General features: G+C 35.3%; 1 protein-coding gene across 6 annotated transcripts in view; it reads left to right on the top strand.

Annotated features, from left to right (window-relative positions):
• The window catches only part of SLC36A4 (solute carrier family 36 member 4), a 221,826-nt gene extending 206,180 nt beyond the window's left edge, over positions 1–15,646 (top strand). For 3 of the 6 annotated variants that reach the window (XM_031653033.1, XM_031653034.1, XM_021926433.2), the window contains 2 exons: positions 5,761–5,930; positions 11,009–11,316. In XM_031653033.1, the coding sequence (XP_031508893.1) occupies positions 5,761–5,930; positions 11,009–11,316 (478 nt within the window). Of the gene's footprint in view, positions 1–5,760; positions 5,931–11,008 lie in introns of all 6 variants that reach the window. The other 3 variants (XM_031653035.1, XM_003910544.5, XM_021926436.2) reach the window with 3 other exon arrangements.
• Positions 15,647–26,846: the final 11,200 nt, after the last annotated feature.

Here is a 26,846-nt window from a genome sequence, read left to right on the forward strand (position 1 = left end):
CTTTCACTTCTTTCCTGTGCTTCACATGAGAGGCCTCAGAAGTTAGAGATTGTGCAATGTACTCTATTGGCGGAGTATGAAAGCCAATGACTGTTATAAGAGTATCCTAGAGAACTAATGGTTACTAGCTATGAAAAGCTATAAAGCGCTTTTGGTACAAATTGACAAAGTCTCAGAGTATATTATGATTATTTCTGCAAGAAAAGATTGAATTTGAAAGAGGCCATAGGATAAAGCAAGTATGGATTAGAGAAGCTCCAAGTTATTATTACCCTTAATTTTTGTGAACTGTCGTCTTTGAAAATCAGTTATGAGCAATACTGTACATGTATTGCATTTAGCTTTTGAAGGAAAGAATGTATTTTAAAGGTTTTACTAGTTCAAGGCATTCAATCTAGTGATGAATGCTACATAACCATAGTTGTCTTATTTTTTAGCCTAGAATGAGATGAGGCTCTTGGCAAGGATTGCAGATAGTTCTCAATTAAGATGACTTCTTGACAGAGCTAAATCCTCAAGATTCCCAACGTGAGCATCATGAAGGATCCAAGAGGGAAAGTGACTTACCAGGTTATTTCCAAGGGTAGCTTCTGTATTCAACCTTGAGAGACAGAGAAGCAGTCAACAACTCATTTCCCAAGTTGGTTTTTAAAAAATTTAAAGTTATTCATACCTGAAGATTGACTTATTAGCCACTGTGGGGAAAAGAATAAAAGCATTATTAATTTTGATAATCTATGTTTTCAAAACTGATATTTTCACTGGAACATTAAGTTGTTTTTTCCCTATAATCTGATTCAATATATTGGCTGAAAAATAATTATTAAAAATACATTTCTGTCCTTTACTAAGGTATTAAATTCTTTACTATCATTATAATAGATTTTGTTTCCAAGCATAAATAATTTTATTCTTTGAAGTGCTATTAATATTTGTCATGTTGAATGGTTGTAGTTTCTAAGAATTACCTATCCATATCTATTTTGATAATTAATATTTAATAAGTATCAATCACCTATTAATACTAAGTGCATTGAAGGGATATACAGAGAAGAATGAAACAGTCTGAATTCTCAGGAGCTTTGGCAGCGAGGAGTTTGAAAAGACCATTTAATGTACACTAAGTGTTGTTTAAAGTTGTTTGATGTTTTTTATACCCTCAAAACAAATTCCTGTGACTTTAAGAAAGGTTAGTTTTCTTTAGAAAGAGGGTTTACTGGGTAGATTTTTCCTTTCAACTTTCTTCATTTCTAAAACGTAGTACAAAAGAAGCCAAATAGTTGCTGCTTAAAACCCAAATGAAGAAAAGGTTGTGATAATATCTCTACAAAAGTTAAGTAGAGAAAAATAGTTTAGAGTGATTGAAAATATAGATTCCAAACATAGAAATAAGTGGGTTCTTGAAACAGAAAAGTAGTAGGGGTGAAACAGTTCGTATTAAACTGTGGTACTTTTTAAAGATGCCCTCTTATTTCTATGTAGCTATTCTTTGGTTCATTAGTAGATATACCAACTTCTAAAAGATCCACACCATTTTATTTCCCATTTTTACTCTTTGTAACACCAAATAGTAATATTTGCATATAATTAATGATATTAATAATAACCAGATTCTTAGCTGATGTAACTTTATTTTGTCAGTAAAAAAGTAATAGTACTTATATGCAAAATGATGTATTTTTATTTTAAAAAATACTAAATATATTATTAATCACATTTTAAAAACATATAAGTGAAAAGACAATTAAGGAAAAGGAATGTCCTTTTGTTAAACTAATAAACTAACAAGAATATTTGTTTAATTATCCACAGTTACATATCAGAGTATAGGAAACACAAGTCTTTCAGTTATGTTGTATATCTTCAGTAACTTGACCATTTGTGTTTAGCCTTTAAGCCTCAAGCTGAGAAATACATCCTTAGCTAATTTTTAAAATTAAGTTTTAAATGTTGTTAGCTCTATGGAGTTCCTTCCTTCCTAATGGTGCTGTGTATTCTCAAATCTATTTTTACTAAGCTTTTAAATTTCTTCTTATTCTTGTATGATAAATATATTATAGCAGAATACTTATTGAATCTCTTCTTGCTTGGCCATAGTTTAGAGACTGTTTATAATCCTTACTACTCTCACCACTCCAATTCAACATAGTATTGGAAGTCTTGGCCAGAGCAATCAGGCAAGAGAAAGAAACAAAGGGCATCCAAATAGGAAGAACTGCAAGATCTGCAAACTATCCCTGTTTTCAGATGACGGGATCCCATATCTAGAAAACCCCTAGTAAGCCCAAAGGAGCTGATAAGCAACTTCAGCAAAGTCTCAAGCTACAAAATCAGTGTGCAAAAAAGTCAACATTTCTATACGCCAATAACAGTCAAGCTGAGAGCCAAATCTTTATGTGGCAATTGTGAATGGCATTGTGTTGCCCCAATTCACAAGTGCCACATAAAGAATAAAATACCTAGGGATACAGCTAACCAGGGAGGTGAAAGATCTCTACAACAAGAATTACAAAACACTGCTCAGAGAAATCAGAGACGACACAAACAAATGGAACAACATTCCATGCTCATGGATAGAAAGAATCAATATCAAAATGGCCACACTGCCCAAAGCAATTTATAGATCTAATGCTATTCCTATTAAACTGCCATTGACATTCTTCATAGAACTAGAAAAAACTATTTTAAAATTCATGTGGAACCAAAAATGAGCCTGAAGGGTCAAGGCAATCCTCAGCAAAAAGAACAAAGCTGGAGGCATCACACTGCGCAACTCTAAACTATACGACAGGGCTGCAGTAGCTGAAACAGCATTGTACTGGTACAAAAACAGACACATAGACACATAGACCAATGGAACAGAATAGAGAGCCCAGAAGTAAGGCCACACACCTGCAAATCTAATCTTCGAAAAACCTGACAAAAACAAGCAATGGGGAAAGGATTCGCTGTTGAATAAATGGTGCTAGGATAACTGGCCAGCCATATGGGATAGACTGAAACTGGACCCCTTCCTTAATACCATATACAAAAAATTAACTCAAGATGGAATAAATGCTTAAATGTAAAATCCCGGACTATAAAAAACCCTGGAAGACAACCTAACCAGTACCATTCTGGACATAGGAATGAGCAAAGATTTTATAATGAAGATACCAAAAGCAATTGCAACAAAAGTGAAAATTGACAAATGGGATCTAATTAAACTAAAGAACACAAAGAAAACTATCAACAGAGTGAACAGACAATCTACAGAATGGAAGAAAATTTTTGCAAACTATGCATTGAACAAAGATCTAATATCAAACATCTAAAGGAACTTCAAGGAATTTATAGGAAAAAAATCTCATTAAAAAGTGGGCAAAGGGTTTGGGAGGCTAAGGTGGGGAGATCACAAGGTTGAGAGTTTGAGACCAGCCTGGCCAATATGGTGAAACCCCGTCGCTACTAAAAATACAAAAATTAGACAGGTGTGGTGGCGGGCACCTATAAGTCCCAGCTACATGGGAGGCTGAGGCAGGAGCATCATTTGAACCAGGGAGTCAGAGGTTGCAGTGAGCTAAGATTGTGCCACTGCACTCCAGCCTGAGCAACAGAGTGAGACCCCGTCTCAAAAAAAAAAAAAAAAAAAAGTGGGCAAAGGACATGAACAGACACTTCTCAGAAGAAGACATACGTGCTGCCAACAATCATATAAAAAAAAAAAAAACCTCAATATTACTGATCATTAGAGAAATATAAATCAAAACCACAGCGTGATACCATCTCACACTAGTCAGAATGGCTATTACTAAAAAGTCAAAAAAATAACATGCTAGTGAGGTTATGGAGAAAAAGGAACAACACTTATTATAAACTGTTGGTGGGAGTATAAGTTAGTTCAAGACATTGTGGAAGACAGTGTGGCGATTGCTCAAAGACCTTAAAACAGAAATACTATTTGATCCAGTAGTCCCATTACTGGGTTTATACCCAAAGAAATATAAATCGTTCTGTTATAAAGACATATGTGCCTTTTTTCATTGCAGCACAATTCATAATAGCAAAGAAAATGAATCAACCTAAATGCCTGTCAGTGATAAAGAAGATGTGGTATATATACATCATGGAATACTATGCAGCCATAAAAAAGAGTTGAGATGATGTTCTTTGTAGGAACATAGATGGAACTGGACGTCATTATCCTTAGCAAACTAACATGGGAACAGAAAACCAAATACTACATATTCTTTCGTATAAGTGGGAGCTAAATGATGAGAGCACATGGACACATGGAGGGGAGCAACACACACTGGGGCCTATTGAGGGTGAAGGGTGTAAGGAGGGAGAGGATCAGAAAAAATAACCAGTGGGTACTAGGCTTAATACCTGGGTGGTGAAATAATCTGTACAACAAGCCCCCATGATACAAAATTACCTGTATAACCTGCACATGTACCCTTGAACTTAAAAGTGAAATTTAAAAATCCTTGCTGCTTTAAATCTTAAGACATCAGAAATAAAGCTCCGTTAATGTCAACTTTATATACTTATATATTAAGTACATTTATACTTAAAGCTCCATTAATGTCAAGGTTTATATGCCTTGACATTATGTACCAAAAGTAGAATATAATCCTTTTAAAACGATTGCATTCTTCTGTAAGAAAGAAAGCACTTCCCTGTGCATGGGAATTTTAGGTGGGAAAGTAGAACTCTTAAATGAGAAAACTGTGGGAAGATGTTTCTGTTGAAAGAGGATGTAGGTGTTAATCACTGCCCCGATGCTGCAGCACACTGAACCAACAGTGTTTTCTCTGCTTTTTACTTAAAAAAATGCAGGATGATTGGGCTTTTCTTTTAAATGTTATAAAACGTTAAAATGTTTTTTTTAAATACAGCACATTAATTTTATTAGTCTGCAACCCAAAAGAGTGGATTCTACGATGTTCCTTCCTCTAGATCCTGCAATTCTGTGTTTTCTCTTCATGTCATTATCAACATTTAAAAAGTCTTCTTTTTCTGTGCTTAAGAAAGTTACTGAAGTCTTTATCAAGACATGCATGTGAAGTTTTGACAGGTTATCCACAATGTAGAAATATAAAGATATTTATAAAACTGAAAATTGCTGTGGTGTTTTGAAGCACTGTGTATCAAAGAGATAAGTTAATTTGCACAAAAGAATAACAACAACTTTACGCAGCAACTGTATGTCCCTTATTTAATGTAAATTTAAACATAGATTGTGTGTATAATTTAGTGAACTTTGCAAGTTGAAATGGTTTAGATGCCTGCTTTTAGACTTAAGATGGACGACATTTCTGCAACTAATGACATACCTCCAAAGATTTTCACCCAAGAACTATACTTTAGTTTAATGCGAGTTTTTCTTCTATGTAAAGATTAATGACGGTATGACTCAGGATTTAAGACATATAGTAGGCTCAATTTTTAAAAAGAAAGTTGAGAAAGCATTAGCTCTTCGGGGGCTGAGTCTAATCTTCAGAATATTGGCTTATCCCAAAATGAAATCTTTTTACCAATATACCCCAAACCCTGGCATGCATATTCAAGCTTTCCATTTTGTCAAAATGAATTGTTCTTGTATCCTCTAGAAATTTAGTTAGAGATCAATTTGCCTTTTTTTTAAACAAGCATTTTTAGTTAGTAAGGTTCTGGCCTAATTTGGTATTCTGGATTTCTTATTTATCTTAATATTAAAAATGAGGAAAGCTAAATTCACATTAAAAATGACTAAATTTTGAAAATTTTTTTCAACAGGTTATATCAATCAGTGAAAATTCTGTATTCCTTTGGCATTTTTGTGACATATTCAATTCAGTTCTATGTTCCAGCAGAGATCATTATCCCTGGGATCACATCCAAATTTCATACTAAATGGAAGCAAATCTGTGAATTTGGGATAAGATCCTTCTTGGTTAGTATTACTTGTAAGTATCATTATATATTTATATAATTTTTTATTGTTGAATTTCTTAAAATGAAAGCTACATAAGACATATTTTTCAATATTTTTAAAACAATTTTATTCACCCAGCTGGGTTACTTTTCAGGTTAAAATTCTGTTTTTCTACTGCTACATAAGAAAAACACAAAGCAGATCCTATCACACTTAAAATAACTAATGAAGTTATTTTGAAAATTACATTACTGGTGATTAACATGTACATGGGACTCCTTCCATTTTTGATACACATTTTATTTTGGTTCTAGCTTTCCTCAGGTTTTTTATTCCTGTTTTTGCATATTTTAACAGTTTTCTTATCCATAACTACCTACAGGAAAGTGTTTAATTTTACTTGTATTGGTCTTTCATAATTTTAGTGGCTTATTTTCTTATTATTTGAAGAAGTGTATATAATCTTTCATTAAGACTCTTTATCATAAAATGCCTTCTCAAGGTAACGTTCATAATAGAGACTCATGGAACAGGAGCTTGAGTTCGGTAAAGTGGAAAGAATGTAAGTTTTGGAGTCAGACAGATCTGGGGATTCAAAGTCAAGCCTACCACTTACTTGCTGGTGTCTTCAGGCAAGTTACATGCCATTGTTGAGCCCCTCTTTCCTCAACTATGAAATGAAGATAAAACTTCCTTATGGCATTTTGGTGGTGTTAGAAATAATATTAACAAAGTATTAATAGCTGGAAGTTATTATCATTATTGTAACCATTTCTATAATGACAAATATACAGATGATTGCATCACCAAACTAAACTAGGATTACCTAAAATGATACCTGGGACCAGATTACTAGTGTTCTGGGGAACAAGCAGCTTTGGAAATTCCTTGTGTAAGATACTAATAAACATCTTGCACTATTTAGAATGATAGAGCTAGAAATTTGAGGCAGCTCAATAAATTGATTTGAGCAGCCTGCCATGGAATTCATGCCTAGATTTAGAGAATTTAGTGTATTACATTTGGTTTGAAAAGGGAAATGCAAAGCTGAAAAAGTAGATAAAATGTATTTTTCAAAGTAATTACTTGAATTATATCACTAATAAGAGAAATCATATTAACAAATGAAGTCAGTAAGTCCATATTCTGATGACTAATGAAAAAACATTCAGTAGCAAAAAGATATTTTAAAACATTTTGAAATATTTTTATACATTTATTTTATTGACATTTTGGTATTGACTAAAAAAAAGACTAATTTCAGTAAAAGTGTTTTTATCAACAGATGTAAGGCAATTCTATTCTGAAAGTATATCGTCTTTTAAAGTTGGTAATGGAAATTCAGGTAAAGGAGTTTGAGGGCAATGGTAAAAGGGGTCCAGGATTTTTTTTTTTTTTTTAACTTCAGCCATTTCTGCACATTTGCTGGCATTGTTGTATTGAAGTTATTAATCTGCTGAGGCACAGACCACACCACATCTGCTTCCATGATTTTGTTCCCAGAAGCCAGGGGCTTAGTTCATAGCACAGAGAACTGCAGCCTTTTCTTGGTTGCTGCTTTCTTTTAGTTAAAAGTCATTAAAGCTTCTCATCCATACAAGGGATATGCCTTGGAGAAAGAGAACAAAAACTATGTAATATTTCTTTTTGCTATATTGGGACACATCACTGGACAGTAAACTTCATTTGTGTATTTGGCACACATCCTTCCAAATTAAAGTAAAAGCCAACTGATATTCATGGCAAAACTGCTTTTCATTCTGTTTTCAAAGGCATGTGAAAAGATTTGGGGGCTTGCACTTTACTGACCAATGTGTGTAGACAGTTGATGGGACCTGGTCATGTTTGTAGAGTAGGCTGTGCAGCAGCACTAGCAATGAGAGTGGAGGCTCAGCCTGATTTGCATTGAAAATTGAATGTCTTTCAATGTTCCATAATCCTTTCCGAGTACTGAATCCATGTTTGTTGTATTGGTCTTTAAAGAAGTGGACTTACCAGCTTGGATTATGTTGGTTGTATCCAAGTATCCATTTAGCATTTGAATCATGATTTCAAAATATCTTCTTCGTGAAACTAAAAAACTTTAGAAGTGATTCAGACTCTTCCTGCGTGTTCCCTTTAGGTGCTTACCTGGTATATAGGCACCTCACAAGTGAAGGAGGAGGGAGGGTAGCAACCAGCCAAAGGTCACCATGGACATTTTAGGAGCAAACCTATACTATGAGCCATTCCATTTTTAAATGTATTATAATAAACACTAAGACCAGTGTTTCAATTCTGTGTATGAATTGAATCAACAAAATATACTAAGTACTCTTTACTTCTGTTATTCTCTAACTTGTTGATCCTTCTACTGTTTGTAATTTTTAAAAAGTCCTTGTTTTTATAATCTATAGTAGACTATGACTATATAAGTATCAAAACCCATAAATCTTTAGTAGTTTGTAGAGAAAACTCACTAAAATCCTTCATTTAAGTTAGTTGCCTCTGCAGATTAAAAACGTACCATTCTGTTTCCTGATATCCTGTCTTAGAGTCAGTAGGTATGTGAAGAGCACCATTAACTATTTGTTTAATTAAAATTAATGTGCTAAGTTATTTTCCACATTTTTGTTTTTGGTGCTGTAATATCAAGTGCTTCGTTTTGTGCTCTGATATAGCTGCATTTACCCTTCAGATGCAAAAATAGACTTAAATAGGCTTTTATTTTAATATCAGAGGGAACTTTATGCTCTAAGGATACTTTTTCTTGCCGTATATAGTTTTGGTAAACACTGAATAAGTCTGATTAGTACTTAATAGATCTATTCATAATAGCTGTTAATGACATAGTATTTGTAATGAATAAAACTATCCTTACTTTAAACTCCCCTTTGAGTTTTTATTAATATATGTTGGATTCAGCTAAAAGTATATATACTTGTTTTTTTGTCTACTAATAACATTACCAATAGCATATTTCAAGCCATTTTTACAAGCAAATATCTTTCAGTTATGTAATGTTTAAAATCTGACTTTAAACAGATTTTAGATGGGAATTATACTTCGTGATTTAAAAGTGTTTGCTAGATGGAAATTTTGTCTATAAATTCTAAAATGCTATAGTATTCCCCCACATAGTTTTCCAACAATATTTCACTGGATTTACTAGGGACAGCTTGGATTATAGATAAACAAAGAAAAATGGATTCCAAATTGAAAGCCTCTTCAGGTGGCAAGATAGTGGTAATATTTGTTTGGCCTCACTTTTATACCACTGCTTACTATAAGTAGGTGAAACAAACGTGTCTCCACGAATAATTTTGTTCAATGAATTTTGAGAGGCCCTAACTATGTTTGAGAGTTATGCTGTATAGTTCCCCAGAGAGTGAAGTTAAAAGGCTATAACAAGCATCTATTAGACGAATAACCTACTTTATAAAGTATTTCTACTTTCGAGTTCTTTAGATCTAGCTATTTCTACTTCTTTAGAGTCAATTATTTCATTTATAAAGGGTTATGCCACTTCAGCCCTATAGATGTAAAGTACATTTATAATTTCAAAACAGTTTTTAGGGCTTTAGCTTTCATAATAATTTGAATACAGAATGATAAATAATAACTTCTGGTTATATGAGGAACATGGTGGGAACTTAGTTCGAAATTGATCCCACAACCTCCTGGAAAATGTTGAGAGCCACAGAAAAAATAGAAAAAGGAAAAAAATAAAACGTCATAAATTAAAAATTAAGAAGTAGAGAAACCAGTGTACTGCAAACTGAAAGCTAAATTACTAACAGGAATATATATATATATCTCCAACACATGCCATAATTGGAGTCCCCAAAGAGGAAACGTGATATAATCTTCATCAGTGGCAGTGGTGATGTAGTTGTCACAGCCTGCATATGAGCAAACACAGCTGTTATTTCTGGTGGCAACTCCAAACCCTCAACAAATCATTTGGACAAATAAGGAAGGAATATGGGTCTTGGTTTTTGCAAATCTTCTGTTGATGCGTTTTGAAAAGATCAAGAAAGTACCAGACCAGAACTTGCAGAAAACTTGTCAACAGTTTGGAAATCTGCTGCCAATAGTGGAGTACTTTTTTTTTTTTTTTTTTTAAAGAACTTTTCATTTTGAGGTAATTTACACAGAAAGGGTGTAAAAGGAAGTAGTTACCATAAACCTCTAGTCAGCTTCGCCTAACGTTCACAGCTTCCATAATCACAGTACAATTATTAAGACCAAGAAATTAGCATGGATACAATGCTATTAACTACTTTATAGACCTTGTTGTAATTTTGCCAGTTTTCCCACTAAGATCCTTTTCTGGTCCAGGACATAAGCCATGGTCCCACTTGAATTTAGCTGTCATATTCATTTGTCTCTTCCAATCATGACTGTCCTTGACTTTCTTTGTCTTTCTTGACCTTGACACTTTTGAAATGTCAGTAATTTTGTAGAATTCCTTTCAATTTGAATTTTTCTGATGCTTTCCCATGATTCGGTTGAAGTTAAGCATTTGTAGCAAGAATCCCATGAAAGTGATGCTGTGCACTTCTCAGCGTATCACATCATAGTATCAGTGTCTTATTGGTGATGTTAATTTTGCTTACTTGGTTAAGGTGGTCTCTTGACATATTTCTCTACTGTAAAGGTACTAGTTTTCCCTTTGTAATTAATAAGTATCTTGAAGATATTTTGAAACTCTGTAACTATCCATATCTCATCGTTTTTGCCCACTAATTTCAGCATTCATCAGTGACTCTTCCTATCCAGTGACTATTGTGGTATTTGCTGAATGCTTTTCTGTTTCCGTTGGTCCTTCTATTTTGATAAATCGGAATTCTACTTTAAAGAATAGCTATCTCTTCTCTCTCATTTATTTATGTCCCACCACTGCATGTCTTGTGCATTATTGAGCTGTATGGGCAGACAAAGTAATGCAAATGCTTTGGAAATAAACTATCAAAACCTCTTTGCCCAGAATTTTAAAGCAAAAAATTAAAAGTTCTTTACATAAGAAACTGTTGACAAGTGAAAGTCTAGGAAATGTCGCCTACTTTTAGTATTCAGGTAAGTAACAAACATTTAAATAAGAAAAATAAATGTATTTTCATTTTCTAGGTGCCGGAGCAATTCTTATTCCTCGTTTAGACATTGTGATTTCCTTCGTTGGAGCTGTGAGCAGCAGCACATTGGCTCTAATCCTGCCACCTTTGGTTGAAATTCTTACATTTTCTAAGGAACATTATAATATATGGATGGTCCTGAAAAATATTTCTATAGCATTCATTGGAGTTGTTGGCTTCTTATTAGGTACATATATAACTGTTGAAGAAATTATTTATCCTACTCCCAAAGTTGTAGCTGGCACTCCACAAAGTCCTTTTCTAAATTTGAATTCAACATGCTTAACATCTGGTTTGAAATAGTAAAAGCAGAATCATGAGTCTTCTATTTTTGTCTCATTTCTGAAAATTATCAAGATAACTAGTAAAATACATTGCCATATACTTAAAAATGGTAACAAACTGTTTTCTTTGGCATAGTATTATTATTTTGGAAGTAAGCATAGCTCTTTACCAGTAGTGGTAAACCTATGACAAATCCTTGCTTTTAAGTATTAGCAATAGTTTCAAAAAATTAAGTTCTGAAAATTGAAAAAATTAAAATGTAAAAAAATTAAAGAATAAGAATACTTCTATTATTCTTTTATCTCAGTAAGAAATACCTTAACCAAGATATCTCTTTTGCCTCTCACTTGAGAAGGGAATAGGATTTCAACAATAAGAGAATAAAATAGAATATATGTAACAAAAAGCTCTCTCCAGATCATCCTCGTGAATGCCAAAGTAAACTTTATGTATAATATAAAAAAAAAAAAAAACTCAATTATGTTTTTAGTAGCCAAATACTAATAATTAGCTCCTGGAAGTATAGAAAACTCCCATTTTAACATAATATAAGCATCAGAAAATTGCAAACACTAGAATTAATTTTACATTCTAGTGGTAGTTGATCTTCATAATCAAGAGGCACTGTTCAAGATCATGACTTAGTGTTTCAATGAAATTTGAAAACAGACTTTAAAAGTTATCCAGTGCAACTTCCTTATTTTTCGTCAGAGGAAATGGAGGCCTAGAAAGGTTGAGTAACTTGGTCAAGACCACTCAACCTTGAGATTAAGAGAACCTAATTTTCTGACTCCCAGGCCAGGATGTTTTATTTCTCATATCATGTCCAAGGAAAAGAATAAATTATGTTCAGCTTAATTTTAGTATTGAATCTATTTGATTATATTTTAATACTTTGAAAATGAATTCATGATTTTTAATAGTATAAGTGACCTGAGCAGAAAATCAGAGAACTTGAAGAAACCTACACTGTGGCCATATAAACCTCAGCAAGAGAAAGAAGCTATGTTCTTTTAAAACAGAATAGAGACCACTTGCTAGTGAAACTCCTGGCTAGTAAGATGTGTGTCCAGCTATACTATTTGTGGCTTGAGCTTTTTTTATTATTACCTTCCTTTCCTGAGTTTTGTAGGCACCATCTTCCTGAATGGCAGAAAATAGACACCTCAGAAAACAGAGGATTTGTGGACTCTTTCCAGCCCTGTGGCTTTTCTTATCACAGCCTTTTATTTATTATGAGCAGAATAAAAGAATCAGCTGGGTGTGGTGGTCTGTGCTTAATCCCAGCTATTCTGGAGGATAAGTTGGGAGGATCACTTGAGAGACCAGGAGCTCGAGACCAGCCTGGGCAACATAGTGAGACCTTGACTCTATAAAACATAAACATTTTAAAAAGCTTGACATGGTGGCATGTACCTGTAGTCCCGGCTACTCAGGAGGCTAAAGCAGGAGGATCCCTTGAGCACAGGAGTTTGAGGGTGTGGTAAGCTATGATTGTGCCACTGCACTCCAGCCTGAGTAACAGAGGGAGATCCCAACTCTTAAAAACTAAAACAAAAAAAATATATACAAGAATCATAGACCATAAAAGGATTCATGCTTAGAAAAAATCAAGATAATAAACCCCCTTCTAAATATTGAGACACTCCATGCTTCTTTCAGACAAATAACTTCTAATTATTCCATATTTTTCAAATTATTAACCAAGATAAAGAATCTCTCGGTGGGGAAAATGAAAATTATTAATAATAGAATTGTCTCCTGACTTAAAAAAAATTTCATACTTTAAAACATAAACTGTTTACCCAGGCTGGTGATACTCTAATTTGTTAGTATACTGTACTTGAAGATATCATCAAGATCACTATAGTTGTATATATTCTCTATTTTTATATGTAAATGTTAACTTAGTTCAAGTATTTTTTGCTTATATCATTAACTGATCATCAAATACAATCCTAAAGATATATCAGAAGCTTTATTTTGGTACAAAGTCATAAGAATCAAAACTTTTTTAGCCATTCACATTAGGTATCAACAGTAGTTGTTTGAGATACTTTTATATCAAATCTGGTACACTGAGCCTTTAGTCACACTAAGAGAATGCAGAAGAAGTTATAGGAAAACGAATCTTCACTGAAACTAGTATTATATAATCTTGAATTAGATGTTTAAAAAACTTTATAGCTTGATATAAAATGAGTTGAAAATTATTTAATAGGAAGCAGCCCTAGGTTTTTGTCACCTGTTTTCAGATAATATTTCTAGTCTGTGTGTATTACTTCATTTTTACACTTTGGCCCATTGTTTATTTTCCTTATGGAATTCATCAGATGCAATGAAATTTGAATAGTTGATCATAGCAATAAATTTTAAATTCAGCACAAACACATCTTGAGCATATTATCGACCAGGCTTCCTTCAGCAATAAGAATGTGGAATCAACATCCAGTACTAAATTCAATAAATGATGAATACTTTAAATACAAGAAAAAGTTGGATTGCAGAAAAGAAGAGGGGCTAAAAAGGAGGAAAGTTTTAATTCTCAACAAGAAACACTATTTAGATGGAAAGCTTAAATGTATTCTTATTAAAGGTATTTGATGATACATTTTATTTGCAAAAATAACCAGTGGGTAATTTTTTCTCTGAAAATTTAGCTTTAAGGAGTCGTAAAATTTCCTAAAGATTTTGGAGACGATATTTCGATTATACCAGCTCTTTTATTTTGGGAGCCTGGAGAAATTAGAGTGATTGCACCTGTCAAATTTTGTATCTCATCGCTTTTGGATCATCACACTGTGACTAAAGTGACTTCAGCATTTTGTCAGCCACCACAGTGAAGAACTATTCCCTGAAAGTTAATCAGTGGCCTTTTTTTGCTACTGAGGGGGAAGAAAGGAAAGCTTTATTTACCTCTAATTGAGCTCCGTTCCAAGTCAGTTATCACTGTTCCCTTACACCCAGAGTTTCATCAGTATCGGAGTCAACTTGTCAAAACACTGGTTCTCAGACGTTTTTTTCAGAGGGTCTTTTTTCCCCACGTGGCCAGATTTCTTTACAATTAAGAAAGTAAGAGATACAGCATATTCTTGGTTAAAAACCGGCTTAGATGGTGTTACCAAATGAAAACAAGTCTGTATTAGCAAATGCCACATTATATTTAGTCGTTTTCTCACTAAATTCTCCTTTATTAAAATGATTTCTGCATCTTGCCTAGACAATGCGCTTACATATTTACAAGTGTTGTATGTCAATGTGCGTGTTTTGAATTTCCTAACAGTGCCTAATCTTAGTAGTTTCACAGTAGTTACATAAAATCTCTTTAACTGCAAAATACTATAAAATATTACTTGAAATATTAAAAGTATTAGTGCCATTTCTAGCTGTGGCAAGGCACAAGTCTTACTATGAGTGACTTAATGTCTTCTCGTAGATTTCAGTACAGCATCTGAGTAGTGGATCTGTTTACTGACAGCATACACAAATTAGGTCCTGACCTAAGTTCTTCATTTAAAAGGGAGAAGATTTGAAATAGAGCTAATGTAAATAATAAATTTATTTAAATAACATCAGTGGCTGAATACCATCTGTTGAGGAATAACTTGGTAAAAATATAGAACATTGATAATATACAATAATGATTTTCTAAAAAATGAGTCTGATCTTTTTGGCTCACCTGGCTTCCCTTAATAAGAAAATTTGAGAAACTTGGATCTGAAAAGTGTAGTAGTATACTTCCTAACATCAAATTCCTGGTTGTAATAGTTAATACTTTGGCAGCATTATGGTTAGTCTTGTTTATGCCATTGGCATTTACTAGGCTAAACTTTCTGAAACTGATTGGTTTTGACCTATGAGATAAGGAAACATGCTTAAGAAATGGCTAGAAATGCTATTTATTGCCCTATGATAAGTGAAATAGCAAATCACTCTGATTCTTAAAATTTCATATTAAAATTAGTTCCTACATGCATGTGTGCACAAGTATATGCAGACACGCACACAAATCAGTGGTCTATGTGAACTAGATACGAATACTAATTTGCTGTTCAAATTGGGTCCAGAAAGATGCTGTTTTGAAAAGAAAACACTCTAAAAATATTTCATTAGAGTTTTCTTGATAACACATAAGAAAATACATGTTTACACCCCAAATAAATTCAGCTGTGGGTGGATTTTTGTTTTTCAAAATGATTTTGTTAGTTTGAATGAAACCTAAATATCATTGCACTCAAGTCAATTTTTTAAACATTTTTCTTTATAACAGAATATGAAAAACTCTGTCTTAAAGTATTGTAACATTTCTGAATTTTCAATAAAATATTTTAGTTGTGGTTGCCTTTTAGATACATTTTTCTTTTATAAGGTTAAATGACATAAGTGTCATAAGCTAAAAATGGCACTAGTATAATCTCATAATAAATAACATTTTAATCGGTCTTTATGGTTAATTCTCGGTTATGCTGGAAGTTGATATTGTGTACTTCTAAGATTTAAGAGCAGAAGTTGATTAAAAATGAAAGAACATACTCAAAACTGTGACCTGAACTTCCTGCAGCATGAATGCAGGATGAGCTGTCTGCAGATGCTGCATTCATGATTTAATTTACTGCTTTTGTAAGGTCAAGAATATGTATCAATCATTTTGTTTGCATTACAAACAATCCTGTAATAAAAGATCATAAAGATATTTATAGTTTCACATTAGTAATCCTGCTCTTGTGAACTTAGCATAAAGACATATCATAGTTCACAGAAGAGAGCTGCTATGCCTAAAGGTGTGTGACAGCATTATGTTTTAATGTGAAAAACTGGAAACAACCTACATGTTCAGCAAGAGGGGGATCATAAATTATGATAACCTAGAACACAATGAAGATTATATTACACCAAATGTATACTGAGGACTGATAATTTCGGAAATTAAAAAATACATAAAATTAAATTTTAATTGCAGCTCTACAAAATATGCTTCTGGGCCAAGACGAGATTTGTGGAAAATGGAACCATAATGTCAGGATAAAGAAATAGGTTTTACTGTTTTTAAATGACTAGTGAAAGGAGGGATGTGAGAGGAATAAGCAGAAATGGTTTTGGGAACGGGACGTTGATAAAGCCTTAGTAGTAGTACATGCTTCTGGCAAGCAACAGAAAGAACACAAAGACACACGCACACACACACGCGCGCACACATACACTTCAAATTAGATAGGGATAGGACTAGGTGCTTGTAAACTGCAATGAAAAGCCCTGTGGGGTACTTGATGGAGGAAAAAAAATAAAGATGGTTGGTACTGTAACTGGTAGAACAAGGTACTACTATTATGTAAAAACCAATGCACAACATTTTCCAAAGAAACCTTTCTTTATGAATTATTGGAGAAAGCTTTCTTTTGGAAAGGTTGTGCATTGTTTTATTTTAAGTCCTGGGGTACATGTGTAGGATGTGCAGGTTTGTTATATAGGTAAACGTGTGCCATGGTGGTTTGCTGCATCTATCAATGCATCACCTAAGCCCAGCATACATTAGCTATTTTTCCTAATGCTCTCCCTCCTCCCATCCCACCCCCAAACAGGCCCCAGTGTGGTGTTCCCCTCCCTGTGTCCATGTGTTCTCATTGTTCAGCTCCCACTTATAAGTGAGACCATGTGGTGTTTGGTTTTGTGTCCCCTTCGTTAGTTTGCTGAGGATAATTGCTTCCAGCTCCATCCATGTCCCTACGAAGGATATGATCTTGTTCCTTTTTATGGCTGCATAGTATTCCATGGTGGCGTTCCTTTTTTATGGTTTCATAGTATTCCATGGTGTATATGTACCACGTTTTCTTTAGTCTGTCATTGATTGGCAGTTGCATTGATTCCAGGTCTTTGCTATTGTGAAGCATGCTGCAGTGAACATACTCATGCATGTATCTCTGTAATGCAGTGATTTATATTCTTTTGAGTATCTACCCAGTAATGGGATTGCTGGGTCAAATGGTATTTCTGGTTCTAGATCTTTGAGGAATTGCACACTGTCTTCCACAATAGTTGAATTAATTTACATTCCCACCAACAGTGTAAAGGCATTCCTACTTCTGTGCAACCTCGCCAGTATCTCTTATTTCTTGACTTTTTAATAATTGCCATTCTGACTGGCATAAGATGGTATCTCATTTATGGTTTTTTTTTTTTTTTTTTGGGATGGAGTCTCGCTCTGCTGCCCAGGCTGGAGTGCAGTGGCGCAGTCTTGGCTGGCTGCAAGCTCTGCCTCCCGGGTTCACGCCATTCTCCTGCCTCAGCTTCCTGAGTAGCTGGGACTACAGGGGCCTGCCATCATGCCCGGCTAATTTTTTTGTATTTTTAGTAGAGACAGGGCTTGACCATGTTAGCCTGGATGGTCTCGATCTCCTGACCTCGTGATCCGCCCGCCTCGGCCTCCCAAAGTGCTGGGATTACAGGCGTGAGCCACCGCGCCCGGCCTCTCATTTAGGTTTTGATTTGCATTTCTTTAATGATCGGTGATGATGAGTTTTTTTCCATATATTTGTTGGCCACATAAATGTCTTCTTTTGAGAAGTGTCTGTTCATATCCTTTGCCCACTTTTTAATATGGTTTTTTTTTTCTTGTAGATTTGTTTAAGTTGCTTGTAGATTTTGGATATTAGTCCTTTGTCAGATGGATAGATTGCAAAAATTTTCTCCCACTCTGTAGGTTGCCTGTTCACTCTGATGCTAGTTTCTTTTGCTGTGCATAAGCTTTTTAGTTTAATTAGATACCATTTGTCATTTTTTGCTTTTGCTGCAATTGCTTTTGGTGATTTTGTCGTGAAATCTTTGCCAGTGCCTATGTCCTGACTGGTATTGCCTAGATTTTCTTCTAGGGTTTTTATAGTTTTGGCTGTTACATTTAAGTCTTTAATCCATCTTGAGTTAATTTTTGTATATGGTGTAAGGAAGGGGTTCACTTTCAGTTTTCTGCATATGGCTAGCCAGTTCTCCCAGTACCATTTATTGAATAGGGAGTCCTTTCCCCATTGCTTGTTTTGTCAGGTTTGTCAAAGATCAGATGGTTGTAGATGTGTGGTGGTGTTTCTGTGTTCTCTATTCTGTTCCATTGGTTTATGTGTCTGTTGTGCATTGGTTTTTAAAGAACAGATTTGGTTTCAAGTTTCCTTGTAAAGGTAGATTTGTTTGATGGCTTAAAATGTGAGGGAATTGGGACTTTTGGTCATCAGTTTTCTGGTGCCATGAAGCATGGGACTAGTAGGTATTAATGATAGAAACTAAAGCTAATATGTCAGCCTTGCCAAGGAGTTATGAAATAGTTTTGTTATTCTGCATGCTGGATCTCTGTGCGAAAGGACAGGGACTGGCCACCAAATGCCCATCCTGCACTGAAGGGAGAGGAACGGTGTGCTGGGTGTGGATCAAGGGAGAGCAGGTCTAGAGTCGAATAAGAAAGTAAAGTAGACCAAAAAGAAAAAAAGAGGTGGATGGGCAGTGCAGAAGTGAGCACCTCAGATCATGGACCTGTAGTGTCTTCTTATCTTTGTAGCTCCCACAAGAGCACAGAATAGGTGCTTGAAAATCTGATCTTGTCACTTTCTTAAATCTACTGTCTTCTCCAGTCTTGGTTGTACAAAGACCGAGCTCTTTAATGTGATACCAAAGCTGGCCTCACTCCCTGCTTCACCCCAAAAGTTGCAGCAACACCAAATTGCTGCCAGCACCACAAGCACACCACACACACAGTTTCATCTGCATGACTCCAGAAGCTTCTCATGCTAAAATGATTTCCTTCTCCCTCCCTGGTCAATTCTTACTTAGGATTCCGTTTAGGAGGCTCTTCTACTAGGAAGCCTTCACATACATCCTTACCTGTACCTAGAGTGAGTTATATATTCCTTCATTTTTCCTTTCTTCTCTGTCCTCCCCTAGACACTATGAGCTCCATGAGTGAGGTAGTTTGATCAATTATGTTCAATTCTGAAAATACAGTGCTAGAAGAATGTCAGGCACATAGCAGACACTCAAAAAATTTTGTTGAACGAATGAATGAATTGACAGAAAAGCCCGTATTAGAGCTCTGATACTTAAAGTCTTCAAGTGCAGGGGCAAAACCATGCTTTCTGTGCTGTCTGTCCTCTGCCCCTATGCCTTTTTGTTGAATGAATGTGACCAACCTTTTCCACTTTGTTCAGCAGGCTACAATACTGTAAAGCAAAGACATCCATGTCTGAGTGTCTTACAGAAAATCATATGAATCAGACAAATCTTAAAAACATATTTACAAGTAATGTATGTGAAGTCTGTAAGAAGGAAAAAATTAACCCTCACAGCCCTTTCCATTTCTGTGTTTTACATGAGCAGATTAAATTTTGGAAATAAATCAGTTATACTTTCTACCCGTTGTTTGTAAAATTAGATGTAACCTGGACTGCAAGTGATCCTTTTCTAAGAAGACAAAAGCATAACACCCAGAGCTATTTTTCTAAATTTTTGATGCCTAAAGGTTCCCTGCTTGTAAAAGAATCATTTATTCAGTAGTTTTTTGTGGATCTTCTCACAAAAGAGGGCATTCTCTGGCTGTTTTGAGAACCTACCTATTGTCTGAGTGCATTCTGGTATATGTCATAAACGGAGCCCACTCAATGCGAAGCAAGAATGAGAATCTCTATGTGTTGGGAAATGTGGACTGGCCAAGGTGGCCATTGTATAGAAATAGCTCAAAAAGTAGAAAATAAGAATCTCAATGAGTGTCTGGAAGTGGGAATTACGTAACTGAAAATGCATTTGCTCCAGCGCATTGCCTTTCATGAGACGTTGCTCAAGTATGTAGTTTGCACATACAGCAGAGTGTGCTCTGTGGAAAAAAAAATTACCTCAACCAACCAGTATTAGTACTTTTCAGTATAAAACAGATAAATTTAGCCACTGGAAGAGGACAAGAGGCATCAATATAACACTTTGCACAGCAAAAACCTATCTGGGTCACCCTTTTTAGGATACGCTTGGAAAACTAGCCACCCAGTGTTAATGGCTGGTAAGTATTATACTGAAACGAACTGCTGGAAATCACACATAATCAATGATGCCCATCAAATGCATACTGGCAGAGATTTTGCTTTTTAGCCACTGTTGTATAGATATGAACTGCTTAATGACTTCTGGTTATTGTGATGCAGAAAATCCAAACCATAGGAGAAGATATTTTCTAAAATTAAAATTGCTTCGGAGGCACTACATAGATGGGAAAAGATGTGTTGTTCTCAATTCTGACAGAGGCCCAGATTATTACAAGGTTAGGAGAGTAGCCCCCACACACTAATTGTTTTTCAGAGGTTAACTAGCAGTGTACCATAGTACCTCCTGACTGAAGTGTGATGTTCAAGGAAACAGTGAAAATAATAATTCTGATCATCTTGCAGTTCTTGAGTGTACACCTTTCAACACATTCTGCCAGAAGATGGGCAGTGACTACAGATACATTTTTTTTCTCTCTGAAAAAAAAATGTTGGTTGCCAGAGGGAAACATCGTAGGACCTGAAAAATCATGGATGGGAAAATTTCTCCATGACACTGATAATGCCATTAAAGACCGTTTCTATCACTTCAAATGTGGTGTATCTCAGCAATAGCCTTAATTATCTTGACAAGCCAGAACTTACCACTTCGGGGATAAACTTTTGCCAATTTCCAATGACGAGGGTAAAGGGTCGGGATTAAAACAAAACAAAACAAGCTGTGGAACAAATGCCTCAGTCACTAGGAATCTGACTTATCCCCAATACTTAATTATTTTCTTTCTCATTAGAGAAAACAAAGCAATGAAATCTTGGGGATGCTTAAGAAAACACATCAAGATGCCACAATAGAATATAAAGAATTGCTCTACAACGTGGTCCCCAACATTTCTGGCACCACAGACCAGTTTTGTGGAAGACGATTTTTCCACAGACGGGGTCGGGGGGTTGGTTTTGGGGTGAAACTGTTCCATTTCAGATCATCAGGCGTTACCAGATTCCAATAAGAGGCGCACAGACTACATCCCTTGCATGCACAGTTCATGAAAGAGGCCCTGCTCCTATGAGAATCTCGTGCTGCTGTTGATCTGACATGAGGCAGAGCTCAGGTGGTAATGCTTGCCAGCTGCTCACCTTTTGCTGTGTGGTCTGTTCCTAATGGGCCATGGGACCTATGCCCTAAAGAGTGCAATGTAATCAGAGTAGATTAGGAATTTGTCACTAAGCCCAAGTAAAACCAATCAAACTTCCAGGTTTTGATTCCATTGTGGACTTAAGAGTTTTCAAGGTACTGCTCACTCATAAATCTCTCCATTCATTCCCTGTCCATGTTTGAGCTGGACTGAGATAACATTCTGATAACAGAATTATCAGATGACGCCCTCAATCACTTGCTGACATTCCTAATGACCTATCATTGTAATTTTAAATTCTTTAACTTAGTAGCAATAAAGAGGCAGGAAGGAAACATACTGCATGTAGAACGTAATGCTTCCATTATTGAGCCAAAAACCTAGTGAAAGGTTAACAGTGAGATCAGCCATCTTCTACTGACATGAAACAATTTTTCTTACCTTTAATATTACCTTCAGTTTTTATAATTTAAATATGTGTCATGTCTCTTTCTGTTCACTTAAAGTTAATGGTCCAAGAGTCCACTTAACAACTAAGTGGTTTGGGGATAACAAAAATAGTTGCTGGTGAGAGATTGTTGATGGAATGAATGAGTCTGGGAATTGTCTAGACTACACAATGCCTGAGTGTGGTGAAAGATTGCCCTCAAATGGTTTTTCCTGGTTGTGTCCAGGGACATTGGAAATGTGTTAAGAATAGGTACGAGTGGGAGTGTTACAAGTCCTAGGATTTGCTTTTGATGAAAACAACAGATTTTTGAGGAAGATTAATCTTTTGAGACCTAATATATAAGAGATAGAAATGTTCACATTAGTGTTAAATAAATTACATCATCAGTCATCATGTTTTAATATTGAGACAGAAGGCCAGTGGGTCAGAAACCTTCTAAATCTGCCGAAGGATGCAAATAATTTTTCTTTTTGACAAGAAGATTCACTTGCCAAAATTTCAACCCAAACTTAAAATATTGCATTTTCCCCCCATGGTATTCTGGGTATATTCTCTCAATGGTTACCCTGATAGAGTTCATGATATTTGTGAAAAAAGAAAGAAATGAAAAAAAAAGCAAACCTATTTTTGGTATCCACATATTTTTGTAAGTCTGGGGCTGGAAATATTTCAACAGCAAGAAAGAGAAAATAAGTTTCCTAGACACTAAGTCTGTTCACCATTCTTCAATTCAGCCCCATTTTCAAAATTGATTGACTCAATGAAACTGCATCTTGATGAATATGGCTGACAGGAAAAAATTGTTATCATGGTGTATTAATCATGACAATTAATATAGCTGCTGGAACAAACTACCCCTAAAATCCTAGTAGCTTAACATAATAAAAATTTATTTCTTTCTCATGTCACAATGTGCTGTATTATCAAGCTCATTGCCTCCACATAGGGATGCAGGATCCCGGCTCTTTGCACCTGTGTCACTACCATACTGAACACGTGGCCTCTAGGGTCCCCACGGAAGAGGATGAAAAAGCACAGGCAACCGTGCATGAGCTCTTATGGCCAGGCCTAGAAGAAGGGTACATCACTTCCACCCACTTCCTGTTACCTAGAACCTAATCACATGGCCCTATGTTATTCCAAGGTGTGCCCAGAAAGAGGAAATGTTATTTTATATTAAAAATCAATTATGCTATTGCTTAAGATCCAAAAAAGCATGTGAATTTTAATACTTTAAAGAAACTGAGTTTAAGGATTCCAGTTGAAGTTATACTATAGACTACTGAGAACCCACATTTACACTCTGCCATCCTAAGAAGCATCTTTGGTGAAGAAGTTTGAGAAGTTAGTAGCGATGGGCTCAGACTGAGCTGTCCACACGTTTTCAGTCATCAACATTAGAGAGCCAGAATCAGGTACACAATTAAGAGACAATGAAATTTCTTCTCACACATTCCCTCCCGTCATTCCCTTAATGAAGAAAATGACTCATGAGAGACTGAAACAGATGAGATGCTGATCTTATTAGCGCTGTGATCCAAACCAAGCAGCCTCAACAGGGGAACCAAAAAAGAGACAGTAATTGAGGACTACATTATATTATTAAAGAGATAGAAGGGAATCCTGTCATTTGCGGCAATGTGGATGGAACTGAAAGACATTATGTTAAGTGAAATAAGCCAGGAACAGAAAATTAAACACCACATGTTCTCACTCATGTGGAAGCTAAAAAAGGTGATATCATAGAAGTAAAAAGTAGGACAGAGGATATTAGAGGCTGGGAATGGTAGGGAGAAGGGAGGGATAGGGAGATATCTGATAAAGGATACAAAGTTACAGATAGGAGAAATAAGTTCTAGTGCTATATAACACTGTAGGATGATTAGAGTTAACAACAAAATATTATGTATTTTCAAATAACTAGAAGGATATCGAGCATTCCCAAGGCAAAGAACCAATAAATGTTTGAGATGATGGATATACTAATCTACCTAATCTGATCACTATAGAGAATATATATCGAAATATCTCTATGTACCCCATAAGTATGTACAATTATTATTTGTCAATTGCAAAAATTCTTTTAAGGTGGAAGGAATTCAGTCCTTTCATCTTTTAAAAGAAAGGAGAAACTTTGACAATGGAGAGGAATATGAAATGATGTCTCACATGTATTTTGATACCGAAATTTGCATGCACTTTTTCTCTTCAAACTTTAATTGACAAAATTAAGCCAGCATCCTACAGGAAATGCAGCCATGGAAATAAATTTAAAAAGTCCTTCCAAGCACAGCAAGGTGCCAATAAACATTTGATGAATTGAGGAACAGATGCAAAGAATAATAGTGCAGTACTGACAGCTTCTGAATACAGCACTTTATCATTTTTCATTAAAAGGATAAAGTCAGGCTGGGCGCAGTGGCTCATGCCAGTAATCTCAGTACTTTGGGAGGCCAAGGTGAATGGATCACTTAAGGTCAAGAAACCAGCCTGGCCAACATGGTGAAACCCCATCTCTACTAAAAATACAAAAATTAGCTAGGCATGGTGGCAGGTGCCTGTAATCCCAGTTACTCTGGAGGCTGAGACAGAAGAATTGCTTGAACCTGGGAGGTGGAGGTTGTAGTGAGCTGAGATTGTGCCACTGTACTCCAGCCTGGGCAACAGAGTGAGACCCTGTCTAAAAAAAAAAAAAAAAAAAAAGGATTAAGTCAGTAATTAAACTTGCTGTCTTGAGTTTCCATACTCACTTAAAGAGACAATTTCTGGAAGTTGGAATAGCATTAAATATTTAATTATGGGCCAGGCGCAGTGCCTCATGTCTGTAATCCCAGCAATTTATGAAGCCGAGGCAGGAGGATCTCTTGAGGCCAGGAGCTCAACACCAGCCTGGGCAACACAGACCTCATCTCTACAGAAAAAAAAAATGTAATTATGATACGGCTGTAAGTAAATAGGTATAAGTTCTGTATTTTTAAGTAAAACCCATAGTCTAATACAATATTAGAATAAATATCTCTGGACATAATAGGTAAAAATGAAAGCAACTAAACCTTTAGAATAGGGTGCAGATGCCTCCAAATCATAAATGAAGCCCTATTCCTTTGTGCTCAATTTCACCATCAGTTGCTGCTTTAGCTTAGTTACTGCTCATACTTAAAAAACATCAAACTTAGGAGGTGATTCCATGATGATTTTAGTTCCCATCAATTATGTTCCCTTATTTCTGGGGTTTTCCAGTTTCAGCCTATGGTTTTCAAGCTGGGTAGTTGTCATTGTCTTAAATTAACGACCCTTCTCTTCTCTGTGGTAGCACAGGATGGCACTAGCAGAATGAAATGGTGGTCCTCATAGTTGCTTCCATTAGCTTCTCCCAGCAGAGAATTTGCCTCCTTTGGCAGCCTAAATTTTAAAATGCTGTCTCATCCCTCTCTTTTGTATCTTTCTTGTTAATTTTATCCTGTTCCCTTTCCTCTCTATTGGTCTTCATTAATGGAGGTCCAATGCACAGAATAAAATAAGAATTTTTCCAAATATGTCCAACAGCTACTTTGCCATTGGTTGCTGAGAGTTGCCACCCAAGCATCATTATCTATAGGCCTTTGACAAGCTCAGCAAGACTTAAGGACACTTGACTTCTGTGAAAATGAGGAAAACCAAAAGTAATTAAGAATAAAATTTCTTTAAAGTTTATAAAGAGCTTCAGTGTTTTCCCTCTTCTTTTGGACTTAAGGAAACATTTTTAAAAACAAATAAAACTCCCATTACTACCTTCAAATTTGGCCTCATAGAACAATAAGCATGGCCCATTATCTCCTAAATAATTCATAAGGACAGTTATCTATTACATGATATCTCATTGCTCTCCTTTAATAGAGTGGGCCTGCTATAGATAATAAACAGTAAAAACAAATAGTTATAGGGCTCTATGGGTGCCCTCTATGTGGGTGGGGCCCTTTATACATAGTATCTTGTTGAAGTCTTACTATATGAGGGAAGCAGCATTGTGATCCCAATTTACAGAAGAGGAAACTGAGACTGAAGAAAGTATGGAGCTATGCTAGTAAGTGGAGAAGCCAGGATAGAAATCTAAGTACGACCAACACTAAACCCCATGCCCTTAACCAATTTATTACTTATTATATTTCATTGCTTCTCTGTACAGGGAGATGACACTGAACAGTTGTGGATCAAATTAATTATCATCCTATGGCATTATTTAACTTTAACGATAATAGCTCTTGGCATTTTTCAAAAGTCAGATGATGAAGCAGTAAATTATTTGGGTGATTATGTGAATGCTTCCAGAATGTTCTAGTCTCCTTAAAAATGTCAGGGAGTAAAAGAAAGGAGACAAGCTCAAATCGGAACAGGTCAGATGTAAAAAAAAATTTCTCGAGAGTACAATAAGTATGGAAATGTTTTACCGAGAGATGGAGTAAGTTATCTTGAGATGCCTGCAAGACATTCAGCTCAGGGCAAGAGAAATTGGCTAAATTACCTCTGTAAGTCTTTAAGGGTTTTCATTTTTTAAAAAAATTTGGAAACAAGATCCAGATGTCTAAAACGTCTGCAGTTATAATAAGGAAAAACCAAACAATCCCAAATCTCCCTGAATGTAAGAATTATTTAGACAATTTAGATTTTGATAACATTCTATTAAAATTAAGACCCCCAAATAAGAATAAAAAGTCACGTACAATGATAATTTCAATGTTAATTCAATATGGCTACAATATTTTGGAGATATATGTGTGTGTGTGTATGTATATGCATACACACATGTATGCATGTGTATACACATATATCATTAAAATCCTTCTAAAGAAGATATATATATCATTTAAATGAAAATGTCTAAAAATGTAATGATTATTTGAGTTGCATGTTCAGAGATATAAAAGCAAATCAAATATTTCAGTTTTGTAAATATGAAAAACTTAAAGCAGTACTAAA

The sequence above is a fragment of the Papio anubis genome, chromosome 12, assembly GCF_008728515.1.
Source record: "Papio anubis isolate 15944 chromosome 12, Panubis1.0, whole genome shotgun sequence".
In the NCBI taxonomy this organism is placed as follows: Eukaryota; Metazoa; Chordata; class Mammalia; order Primates; family Cercopithecidae; genus Papio; species Papio anubis.